The sequence below is a fragment of the Aedes albopictus genome, chromosome 3 (assembly GCF_035046485.1).
Source record: "Aedes albopictus strain Foshan chromosome 3, AalbF5, whole genome shotgun sequence".
In the NCBI taxonomy this organism is placed as follows: Eukaryota; Metazoa; Arthropoda; class Insecta; order Diptera; family Culicidae; genus Aedes; species Aedes albopictus.
This window is the reverse complement of record NC_085138.1, coordinates 167,964,917-167,977,861: the sequence shown is the minus strand read 5'-3', so window position 1 is coordinate 167,977,861 and position 12,945 is coordinate 167,964,917. Positions and strand designations below refer to the sequence as shown.

Sequence of the window (12,945 nt, the reverse complement as noted above, 5' to 3'; positions counted from 1 at the left end):
TTTCTCTCTTCTTCTATTTACTGTGTGAAGGTCTTCGGCTCACGCTCATTGGAATTTTGTCGAAAAACCACCTCTTCGTGTTCGTTGTATTCAATGCGCATATTGTGCAAAATTATACAAGCTTCCATCACGAGTATCATGGTTTGCAAATCCCACAAACGACACGGCTGCTTTGTAATTTGCCAGGTATTGGTCAGAAGACTGAAACACCGTTCCACGTCTTTTCTTACAGATTCCTGAACCGTTGCAAAATGCTGCTCCTTCGCGTTAGATGGATGCGATATTGTTTTGACGAAACAAGACCAGTCGGGATAAATTCCATCTCCTAGAAGATATCCCCTTTCACGCGTTTTACCGTTCACTTCGTACGTCAGGTCCAACATACCGTTCTGTAAATAAACATAAATGAACCGTATTAGGACACATTTGTTATGCATTACCGAATAACATATTAAATCATCATTGAGATGAGAACAGGTCAAAAGCATTATGCCTAACGGATTTATGTCTTACTTCGCGCAGCCGAATATGTGCAATGGTGGTCACCCATTAATATCTTGACGACAGTTGAAAGGCAATAGAAAAATTCTCGGATACTTATTCAAAACGACGTATCAACATAGAATTTGCGTGTATGTATTTATTATACGTCGTTTTGAAAAAGTATCCGAGAATTGTAGTATCGTTCTATTAACATTTTCATATCGATAATTCAAAGTTCATACTTTCAGTTAGAGTCGCGCAAAGATCACAACGGCAAGCATAATAAGCTGAGAAGTAGCCTCCGTCCCAGAAAGGACGTTTCGTCAGAAGGAACAAGAAGGTAGTTTAGAAGGTTGACCTGATCAGTACCGCTGTCGACTGTCGATTAATCCGTCGAATTAATCGGACGCAGTCGACCATATAATTTGCTATCGTAACCCACAACGATGAAATTCAAGGTTCAAATTCCTGACTTGATTTGACTTCACTCAGATAGATCAATATACTTACATGTATTATTTCATCTAATAGTGGTGAATTGTCTAGTATGTTAATGTCGTTGCAACTTCCCGCAGCTCCGAAATTACAATACCATATCCGACAATTATAGCTCGCCACTGCCTCTAGTACAACCGTTGCTTTGCCTTCTTTGCCCTGGTATTGGCCTGAAATAAATATAAAATAAACATTAAATAAACGTTTTATTAAAATTTGTCTCCTGAGTGGGTGGACGTGGGTACCGACTTATGACAAATCCCATATACACTCAAACTGGTATGGTCAGGGCGTTAACAGTTAACACCCAAAATGATGTTTTATTAAAATCTGTCTCCTGAGGGGGTGGACGTGGGTACCGACTTATGACAAATCCCATATACACTCAAACTGGTACGGTCAGGGCGTTAACAGTTAACACCCAAAACAACGTTTTATTAAAATTTGTCTCCTGAGGGGGTGGACGTGGGTACCGACTTATAACAAATCCCATATACACTCAAACTGATACGGTCAGGGCGTTAACAGTTAACACCCAAAACAACGTTTTATTCAAATTTGTCTCCTGAGGGGGTGGACGTGGGTACCGACTTATGACAAATCCCATATACACTCAAACTGGTACGGTCAGGGCGTTAACAGTTAACACCCAAAATGATGTTTTATTAAAATCTGTCTCCTGAGGGGGTGGACGTGGGTACCGACTTATAACAAATCCCATATACACTCAAACTGATACGGTCAGGGCGTTAACAGTTAACACCCAAAACAACGTTTTATTCAAATTTGTCTCCTGAGGGGGTGGACGTGGGTACCGACTTATGGCAAATCCCATATACACTCAAACTGGTATGGTCAGGACGTTAACAGTTAACACCCAAAACAACGTTTTATTAAAATTTGTCTCCTGAGGGGGTGGACGTGGGTACCGACTTATAACAAATCCCATATACACTCAAACTGATACGGTCAGGGCGTTAACAGTTAACACCCAAAACAACGTTTTATTCAAATTTGTCTCCTGAGGGGGTGGACGTGGGTACCGACTTATGGCAAATCCCATATACACTCAAACTGGTATGGTCAGGACGTTAACAGTTAACACCCAAAACAACGTTTTATTAAAATTTGTCTCCTGAGGGGGTGGACGTGGGTTCCGACTTATGACAAATCCCATATACACTCAAACTGGTACGGTCAGGGCATTAACAGTTAACACCCAAAATGATGTTTTATTAAAATTTGTCTCCTGAGTGGGTGGACGTGGGTACCGACTTATGACAAATCCCATATACACTCAAACTGATACGGTCAGGGCGTTAACAGTTAACACCCAAAACAACGTTTTATTAAAATTTGTCTCCTGAGGGGGTGGACGTGGGTTCCGACTTATGACAAATCCCATATACACTCAAACTGGTACGGTCAGGGCGTTAACAGTTAACACCCAAAATGATGTTTTATTAAAATCTGTCTCCTGAGGGGGTGGACGTGGGTACCGACTTATAACAAATCCCATATACACTCAAACTGGTACGGTCAGGGCGTTAACAGTTAACACCCAAAACAACGTTTTATTCAAATTTGTCTCCTGAGGGGGTGGACGTGGGTACCGACTTATGGCAAATCCCATATACACTCAAACTGGTATGGTCAGGACGTTAACAGTTAACACCCAAAACAACGTTTTATTAAAATTTGTCTCCTGAGGGGGTGGACGTGGGTACCGACTTATGACAAATCCCATATACACTCAAACTGATACGGTCAGGGCGTTAACAGTTAACACCCAAAACAACGTTTTATTAAAATTTGTCTCCTGAGGGGGTGGACGTGGGTACCGACTTATGACAAATCCCATATACACTCAAACTGGTACGGTCAGGGCATTAACAGTTAACACCCAAAATGATGTTTTATTAAAATTTGTCTCCTGAGTGGGTGGACGTGGGTACCGACTTATGACAAATCCCATATACACTCAAACTGGTATGGTCAGGGCGTTAACAGTTAACACCCAAAACAACGTTTTATTAAAATTTGTCTCCTGAGGGGGTGGACGTGGGTACCGACTTATGACAAATCCCATATACACTCAAACTGATACGGTCAGGGCGTTAACAGTTAACACCCAAAACAACGTTTTATTAAAATTTGTCTCCTGAGGGGGTGGACGTGGGTTCCGACTTATGACAAATCCCATATACACTCAAACTGGTACGGTCAGGGCGTTAACAGTTAACACCCAAAATGATGTTTTATTAAAATCTGTCTCCTGAGGGGGTGGACGTGGGTACCGACTTATAACAAATCCCATATACACTCAAACTGATACGGTCAGGGCGTTAACAGTTAACACCCAAAACAACGTTTTATTCAAATTTGTCTCCTGAGGGGGTGGACGTGGGTACCGACTTATGACAAATCCCATATACACTCAAACTGATACGGTCAGGGCGTTAACAGTTAACACCCAAAATGATGTTTTATTAAAATTTGTCTCCTGAGTGGGTGGACGTGGGTATCGACTTATAACAAATCCCATATACACTCAAACTGATACGGTCAGGGCGTTAACAGTTAACACCCAAAATAACGCTATACTGAAAGCGGTTTCCATACCGAATGTGAATCGAGAAGTAGTGATCCTCACGGATTCAGCAAGCTGTTTGTCCGCTCTCGAGACAGGAACATCAAAACACCCGTGGATCCAAGAGATTGAAAACATTGCACAAAATAAGTCAGTTCGATTCTGTTGGATTCCCGGACACGCCGGCATTCCTGGTAACGAGGCAGCCGATCGACTAGCGAATGAGGCAAGAACAGATCCAGCCGTTGAAGTGCCGATTCCGGGTGAAGACGCGTTAAGGACGATAAAGCAAGCGATACGACAACGATGGGAGAACAACTGGTTCGAAACACGAGAGGCGAAGCTGAGAGAAATCAAACACGATACGTACCGGTGGACAGATCACGGCAATGCAGCCGACCAGCGAGTGCTTACACGCCTGCGGATAGGCCATACACGCCTGACACACACGTTCCTTCTGAAGGAGGAACCCCCACCAACATGCGAGTGCTGCGGAACTACACTGGACGTGCGACACGTGATTTTGAATTGTAGAAAATATGAAAGGGAGCGACAGGAGAATAATATTGGAACGACGAGTTTACGAGACGCCTTATCAAACGAGGAAGAAAAAACAACTAGGATTCTGAAATTTTTGCGCGACTCGGGATTGTACAAGCAACTGTAGACTTAGAATAACAAATTGCAAATGAGTGATTTTTTTTTTTTTTTTTGCGATACGAGATTTGCGAACAATTGTAATAGAATAACAAATTGTAATCAAAATGTGAATTAGACCGTGCGACATGAATGCACCCTTCCGGTGTAAAATGTCGGAAATAAACAAACAAACAAACAAACATATACACTCAAACTGGTACGGTCAGGGCGTTAACAGTTAACACCCAAAACAACGTTTTATTCAAATTTGTCTCCTGAGGGGGTGGACGTGGGTTCCGACTTATGACAAATCCCATATACACTCAAACTGATACGGTCAGGGCATTAACAGTTAACACCCAAAATGATGTTTTATTAAAATTTGTCTCCTGAGTGGGTGGACGTGGGTACCGACTTATGACAAATCCCATATACACTCAAACTGGTACGGTCAGGGCGTTAACAGTTAACACCCAAAACAACGTTTTATTCAAATTTGTCTCCTGAGGGGGTGGACGTGGGTTCCGACTTATGACAAATCCCATATACACTCAAACTGATACGGTCAGGGCATTAACAGTTAACACCCAAAATGATGTTTTATTAAAATTTGTCTCCTGAGTGGGTGGACGTGGGTACCGACTTATGACAAATCCCATATACACTCAAACTGGTACGGTCAGGGCGTTAACAGTTAACACCCAAAACAACGTTTTATTCAAATTTGTCTCCTGAGGGGGTGGACGTGGGTTTCGACTTATAACAAATCCCATATACACTCAAACTGATACGGTCAGGGCGTTAACAGTTAACACCCAAAATAACGTTTTATTAAAATTTGTCTCCTGAGGGGGTGGACGTGGGTTCCGACTTATGACAAATCCCATATACACTCAAACTGGTATGGTCAGGGCGTTAACAGTTAACACCCAAAACAACGTTTTATTAAAATTTGTCTCCTGAGGGGGTGGACGTGGGTATCGACTTATAACAAATCCCATATACACTCAAACTGATACGGTCAGGGCGTTAACAGTTAACACCCAAAATAACGTTTTATTAAAATTTGTCTCCTGAGGGGGTGGACGTGGGTACCGACTTATGACAAATCCCATATACACTCAAACTGGTATGGTCAGGGCGTTAACAGTTAACACCCAAAACAACGTTTTATTAAAATTTGTCTCCTGAGGGGGTGGACGTGGGTTCCGACTTATGACAAATCCCATATACACTCAAACTGGTACGGTCAGGGCATTAACAGTTAACACCCAAAATGATGTTTTATTAAAATTTGTCTCCTGAGTGGGTGGACGTGGGTACCGACTTATGACAAATCCCATATACACTCAAACTGGTACGGTCAGGGCGTTAACAGTTAACACCCAAAACAACGTTTTATTCAAATTTGTCTCCTGAGGGGGTGGACGTGGGTTCCGACTTATGACAAATCCCATATACACTCAAACTGATACGGTCAGGGCATTAACAGTTAACACCCAAAATGATGTTTTATTAAAATTTGTCTCCTGAGTGGGTGGACGTGGGTACCGACTTATGACAAATCCCATATACACTCAAACTGGTACGGTCAGGGCGTTAACAGTTAACACCCAAAACAACGTTTTATTCAAATTTGTCTCCTGAGGGGGTGGACGTGGGTTCCGACTTATGACAAATCCCATATACACTCAAACTGATACGGTCAGGGCATTAACAGTTAACACCCAAAATGATGTTTTATTAAAATTTGTCTCCTGAGTGGGTGGACGTGGGTACCGACTTATGACAAATCCCATATACACTCAAACTGGTACGGTCAGGGCGTTAACAGTTAACACCCAAAACAACGTTTTATTCAAATTTGTCTCCTGAGGGGGTGGACGTGGGTTTCGACTTATGACAAATCCCATATACACTCAAACTGGTATGGTCAGGGCGTTAACAGTTAACACCCAAAACAACGTTTTATTCAAATTTGTCTCCTGAGGGGGTGGACGTGGGTATCGACTTATAACAAATCCCATATACACTCAAACTGATACGGTCAGGGCGTTAACAGTTAACACCCAAAATAACGTTTTATTAAAATTTGTCTCCTGAGGGGGTGGACGTGGGTTCCGACTTATGACAAATCCCATATACACTCAAACTGGTACGGTCAGGGCATTAACAGTTAACACCCAAAATGATGTTTTATTAAAATTTGTCTCCTGAGTGGGTGGACGTGGGTACCGACTTATGACAAATCCCATATACACTCAAACTGGTACGGTCAGGGCGTTAACAGTTAACACCCAAAACAACGTTTTATTCAAATTTGTCTCCTGAGGGGGTGGACGTGGGTTCCGACTTATGACAAATCCCATATACACTCAAACTGATACGGTCAGGGCATTAACAGTTAACCCCAAAATGATGTTTTATTAAAATTTGTCTCCTGAGTGGGTGGACGTGGGTACCGACTTATGACAAATCCCATATACACTCAAACTGGTACGGTCAGGGCGTTAACAGTTAACACCCAAAACAACGTTTTATTCAAATTTGTCTCCTGAGGGGGTGGACGTGGGTTCCGACTTATGACAAATCCCATATACACTCAAACTGATACGGTCAGGGCATTAACAGTTAACACCCAAAATGATGTTTTATTAAAATTTGTCTCCTGAGTGGGTGGACGTGGGTACCGACTTATGACAAATCCCATATACACTCAAACTGGTACGGTCAGGGCGTTAACAGTTAACACCCAAAACAACGTTTTATTCAAATTTGTCTCCTGAGGGGGTGGACGTGGGTTCCGACTTATGACAAATCCCATATACACTCAAACTGATACGGTCAGGGCATTAACAGTTAACCCCAAAATGATGTTTTATTAAAATTTGTCTCCTGAGTGGGTGGACGTGGGTACCGACTTATGACAAATCCCATATACACTCAAACTGGTACGGTCAGGGCGTTAACAGTTAACACCCAAAACAACGTTTTATTCAAATTTGTCTCCTGAGGGGGTGGACGTGGGTATCGACTTATAACAAATCCCATATACACTCAAACTGATACGGTCAGGGCGTTAACAGTTAACACCCAAAATAACGTTTTATTAAAATTTGTCTCCTGAGGGGGTGGACGTGGGTACCGACTTATGACAAATCCCATATACACTCAAACTGGTATGGTCAGGGCGTTAACAGTTAACACCCAAAACAACGTTTTATTAAAATTTGTCTCCTGAGGGGGTTGACGTGGGTTCCGACTTATGACAAATCCCATATACACTCAAACTGGTACGGTCAGGGCATCAACAGTTAACACCCAAAATGATGTTTTATTAAAATTTGTCTCCTGAGTGGGTGGACGTGGGTACCGACTTATGACAAATCCCATATACACTCAAACTGGTACGGTCAGGGCGTTAACAGTTAACACCCAAAACAACGTTTTATTCAAATTTGTCTCCTGAGGGGGTGGACGTGGGTTCCGACTTATGACAAATCCCATATACACTCAAACTGATACGGTCAGGGCATTAACAGTTAACACCCAAAATGATGTTTTATTAAAATTTGTCTCCTGAGTGGGTGGACGTGGGTACCGACTTATGACAAATCCCATATACACTCAAACTGGTACGGTCAGGGCGTTAACAGTTAACACCCAAAACAACGTTTTATTCAAATTTGTCTCCTGAGGGGGTGGACGTGGGTTCCGACTTATGACAAATCCCATATACACTCAAACTGATACGGTCAGGGCATTAACAGTTAACACCCAAAATGATGTTTTATTAAAATTTGTCTCCTGAGTGGGTGGACGTGGGTACCGACTTATGACAAATCCCATATACACTCAAACTGGTACGGTCAGGGCGTTAACAGTTAACACCCAAAACAACGTTTTATTCAAATTTGTCTCCTGAGGGGGTGGACGTGGGTTCCGACTTATGACAAATCCCATATACACTCAAACTGGTATGGTCAGGGCGTTAACAGTTAACACCCAAAACAACGTTTTATTCAAATTTGTCTCCTGAGGGGGTGGACGTGGGTATCGACTTATAACAAATCCCATATACACTCAAACTGATACGGTCAGGGCGTTAACAGTTAACACCCAAAATAACGTTTTATTAAAATTTGTCTCCTGAGGGGGTGGACGTGGGTACCGACTTATGACAAATCCCATATACACTCAAACTGGTATGGTCAGGGCGTTAACAGTTAACACCCAAAACAACGTTTTATTAAAATTTGTCTCCTGAGGGGGTGGACGTGGGTTCCGACTTATGACAAATCCCATATACACTCAAACTGGTACGGTCAGGGCATTAACAGTTAACACCCAAAATGATGTTTTATTAAAATTTGTCTCCTGAGTGGGTGGACGTGGGTACCGACTTATGACAAATCCCATATACACTCAAACTGGTACGGTCAGGGCGTTAACAGTTAACACCCAAAACAACGTTTTATTCAAATTTGTCTCCTGAGGGGGTGGACGTGGGTTCCGACTTATGACAAATCCCATATACACTCAAACTGATACGGTCAGGGCATTAACAGTTAACACCCAAAATGATGTTTTATTAAAATTTGTCTCCTGAGTGGGTGGACGTGGGTACCGACTTATGACAAATCCCATATACACTCAAACTGGTACGGTCAGGGCGTTAACAGTTAACACCCAAAACAACGTTTTATTCAAATTTGTCTCCTGAGGGGGTGGACGTGGGTATCGACTTATAACAAATCCCATATACACTCAAACTGATACGGTCAGGGCGTTAACAGTTAACACCCAAAATAACGTTTTATTAAAATTTGTCTCCTGAGGGGGTGGACGTGGGTACCGACTTATGACAAATCCCATATACACTCAAACTGGTATGGTCAGGGCGTTAACAGTTAACACCCAAAACAACGTTTTATTAAAATTTGTCTCCTGAGGGGGTGGACGTGGGTTCCGACTTATGACAAATCCCATATACACTCAAACTGGTACGGTCAGGGCATTAACAGTTAACACCCAAAATGATGTTTTATTAAAATTTGTCTCCTGAGTGGGTGGACGTGGGTACCGACTTATGACAAATCCCATATACACTCAAACTGGTATGGTCAGGGCGTTAACAGTTAACACCCAAAACAACGATTTATTAAAATTTGTCTCCTGAGGGGGTGAACGTGGGTACCGACTTATAACAAATCCCATATACACTCAAACTGATACGGTCAGAGCGTTAACAGTTAACACCCAAAATAATGTTTTATTAAAATTTGTCTCCTGAGGGGGTGGACGTGGGTACCGACTTATGACAAATCCCATATACACTCAAACTGGTATGGTCAGGGCGTTAACAGTTAACACCCAAAATGATGTTTTATTAAAATTTGTCTCCTGAGTGGGTGGACGTGGGTACCGACTTATGACAAATCCCATATACACTCAAACTGATACGGTCAGGGCGTTAACAGTTAACACCCAAAACAACGATTTATTAAAATTTGTCTCCTGAGGGGGTGGACGTGGGAATCACGTTAACCATTTCACATGGTTATTTTTAACAAAATCTCGTCGTCGACTAACCTAGACTAAGGAGGACGACAGGGCTGGCTCCCATACTGATGAAGTAGCGGGGGACTTCTATAAAACACAGTAGGCAGGCAGTACGACGTTTGCCGGGATAGATAGTTCCATATAGAAGGAGGCGCATAATCGGCTATGTGAATTCTTTTGGGGCTGTTCATAATCTACGTAGACTAGAATTTGGCAATCTCAGACCCCACCTACCCCCTCGTTCATACGAATTTGAAATTTGAAACTTTATATGGAGCGTAGGATTTGGCCAGACCCCCTCCTCCAAGAGTCTACGTGGTTTATGAAAAGCCCCTTTGCAATTTTAAGTTTGTGCGACATTAAAATCAAGGTGTTTTACTTACTTACCTTGATTAAAGTAGTATTAAACAAAAACATATATATACAATAGAACATTCTAGCATTCAGCAGCGTACCTTTTAGGGCAACTGGGCAGTTCTTCCACTCCCAATGCATGCAGTCGATACTGCCAATCATTCCAGGGAACCCCCGGCTCGCGTTTTCTTCTTCTAATGCAGCCTTTTGGCTTTGGTTCGGTGGACGCAAAAAAATCTCACGGTATAGTTTGAGTAGCGTGCGGCAAAACTCCTTCATAGCCTCGTTGGCTGTCGATTCACCGATTTGAATATATTCGTCAGTAGCATCGGAAGCAGTTCCGTAGGCTAGTTGACGGATGGCTGCTGCGCACTTTTGGATACCGGACAGCCCAGGCTTTCCAGCAGCATTGCACTTCAGCTTAAAATAGTCGTTGGCGGCTGTGATGTCCTCCAAGATGCGCAAAAACATACGTTTTGGCATCCGGAACCTTCTTTCGAATAAATTTTCTGGATAGACGGATTGCGGGGAGAAATAGTGGTCCATGAGCATTTCATGCCCTAGAACAAAGTTTCGCGCAATATTACGACGCCCAGGAAGTGATCCTCGACGCTGACTCGCAGCCTTTCCAGAGTTGTCTGCAAAAAATGGAATCAAATGGTCTTCAATGGGACAGTATATTTTTGGAATTGATAAACTTACCTTCAATTATCTCTAGAAACAAGTCCATTTCTATCCCGGGATCTTCGAACTCTCCGGTTACACTTTCATACCAATCGTCGGACATTTTCGCAGCGTTTGATTTGTTTACACGAACTGATTGACAATCTGAAGCACGCACACAAACGCAATTCTATATATATAATATCATTTAGAACTGCTGCTGAAGAGTCGACGGTGAGTTACAAATTTTTGACCAACAAAAATTTATAACTGTCATAACAAATGCATCTACAACTATAATTCTGCTGGAGATGCCCAATGATACACTTTTTAACAATTTTTGCAGTACAAATCAAAAGACGATTAATAATGATCAATGTAGTGGATAAAAGCATCTTGGTAACAAATAAATGAAAGCGAGCGATTCGTTTCGGTGTATACTTCAAAGTTTCCTCGGGGATCACCTTAACTAATCGGAAAACCGAACGAATAGAAATGAGTGATAATTAGAGAGAAAACAAATACTGCTCTGAATGGGTACAATGGGTGAGAGAAAATATAACAGTTCAACACGAAAACGAAGTTGATCCACGCGCGCTTTTAGTACGGCAAGAAGAAGTGAGCGAGAGGCAAGCCTTCGTCGCATAATACGACCCGAGAGCGATCGGCGGGGTATGCCCGGCATTCTTGTGAGCACCGCTCTCCCAATGCCACAGACACGACGTACGGTACTGAGTGTAGAGCTGTTCGGGGTGAGTCGTAACTGTTCGTACATTCGCGCGCTCCTTACACCGAACCAGAAACGCCCGAGAGTGAAATCGACGGGGCGATGGTGTGGCGGTTTGAGAGCGGGTGCGAGTGAGTGAGAAACGTCCAGCATTGGGTTGTGTAGAATTGCTCTCGGATTTGAAAAGCGGTGGGGTTCGCGATAGCTGAAGCCGAAGTCGATCGTCATTCTGTTGGCTATTGTTAAGACGACAGCACGTTTTTCGGCTTCGCGGGTGCTTTTTGAAAAGTGGAAATTTTCTGCTTGGCGGGTGCATTTGAAAAGTCGTCGGATCGGCGTTTTCTATATTCCGATTTGGAGCTTCGGAAGCCAAATTTCCTAATTTGCGGAAATTGGCCAGTAAGCGGCACGACAATCAACACCGCTGCTTTCCATGCAAACAGCGAGAGAACATTTCTGTCATGACACATCTGTCCAGCACAATGGCAAGACATTTCTGTCTAGTGGAGACGTCGGGTAAGATAAGTTGTCAGCTTGAGCCGCAGTTATGTCGGCTACGAAAACATTGCATTGGTGGGATAGGAATGCCACTTCCTTGTTCTATAATGATGATTGCTTCTGATATAATTATTGTCGTTTGAAACCCGAAGTTTCCCCACACGCGACAGTCAAGTTTTCTCCAAATCCATATGTGAAACCTAACATCGGACGTAGTGCGCTGGGTAGCGGATCTGGCCCTCTAACCAGCGCACTTTTCTCGACGTACATCCGACGCACGGTTTGGGAGCAAAATCGATTTTCGCGTGTCAAAAATTCCGATTTTCAACTGAACGAACAATATAATTTCAAATGAAACACATATTGAATTAGAAATCGAAAATGTAATGCTTCCTCACTTAAATTGCTTGAATAATGAATAATATCCCCGTTTCACCGATTTGTATTAATTTTATTTATTTATTTATGTAATTGCCTTTATTATTTAAAGAGATTTACAGCCGGGCTCGCACGCGATTCAAATAAAAAAATACTAAAATTATCGTCGTCGCGTTTAAAACCCGAAGTTTCCCCACAACCGACAATCGAATTTTCTCAAAATTCATACGTTAAACCTAACGTCGGAAGTAGTGCGCTGGACAGCGGACCCTCTATCCAGCGCACTGTGCCCGACGTACGTCCGACGCACGGTTCAGGAGAAAAATCGAATTTCGCGTGTCAAAAATTCCAAGTTTCAACTGCACGAACTCTGCAAATTCATTCACAAAATATTTAAAACCTCGTCACAAACAAACCTTGCACACGTGAAATCGCCCAATTTTGTTGTCATCGCGCGACGCTCCAAAACACATCTGCGTGTCAGAATCCGCGACCCGAAGTTTGACAGCTTGCGCCGATGCATGCAGAAAGAAAATCGCACGATCAGCAGCCAGCA

General features: G+C 42.7%; 1 protein-coding gene across 1 annotated transcript; it reads right to left on the bottom strand.

Annotated features, from left to right (window-relative positions):
- Nucleotides 1-17: 17 nt before the first annotated feature.
- LOC134290442 (uncharacterized) lies at nt 18-11,070 on the bottom strand. Its single transcript, XM_062857587.1, has 3 exons — nt 10,225-11,070; nt 994-1,148; nt 18-389 (listed from the first exon to the last, which is right to left on the bottom strand). Exons 1-3 carry the CDS (start codon nt 10,673-10,675, stop codon nt 18-20), a joined length of 978 nt encoding a protein of 325 aa, XP_062713571.1. The 5' UTR covers nt 10,676-11,070.
- Between the last annotated feature and the right edge of the window lie 1,875 nt (nt 11,071-12,945).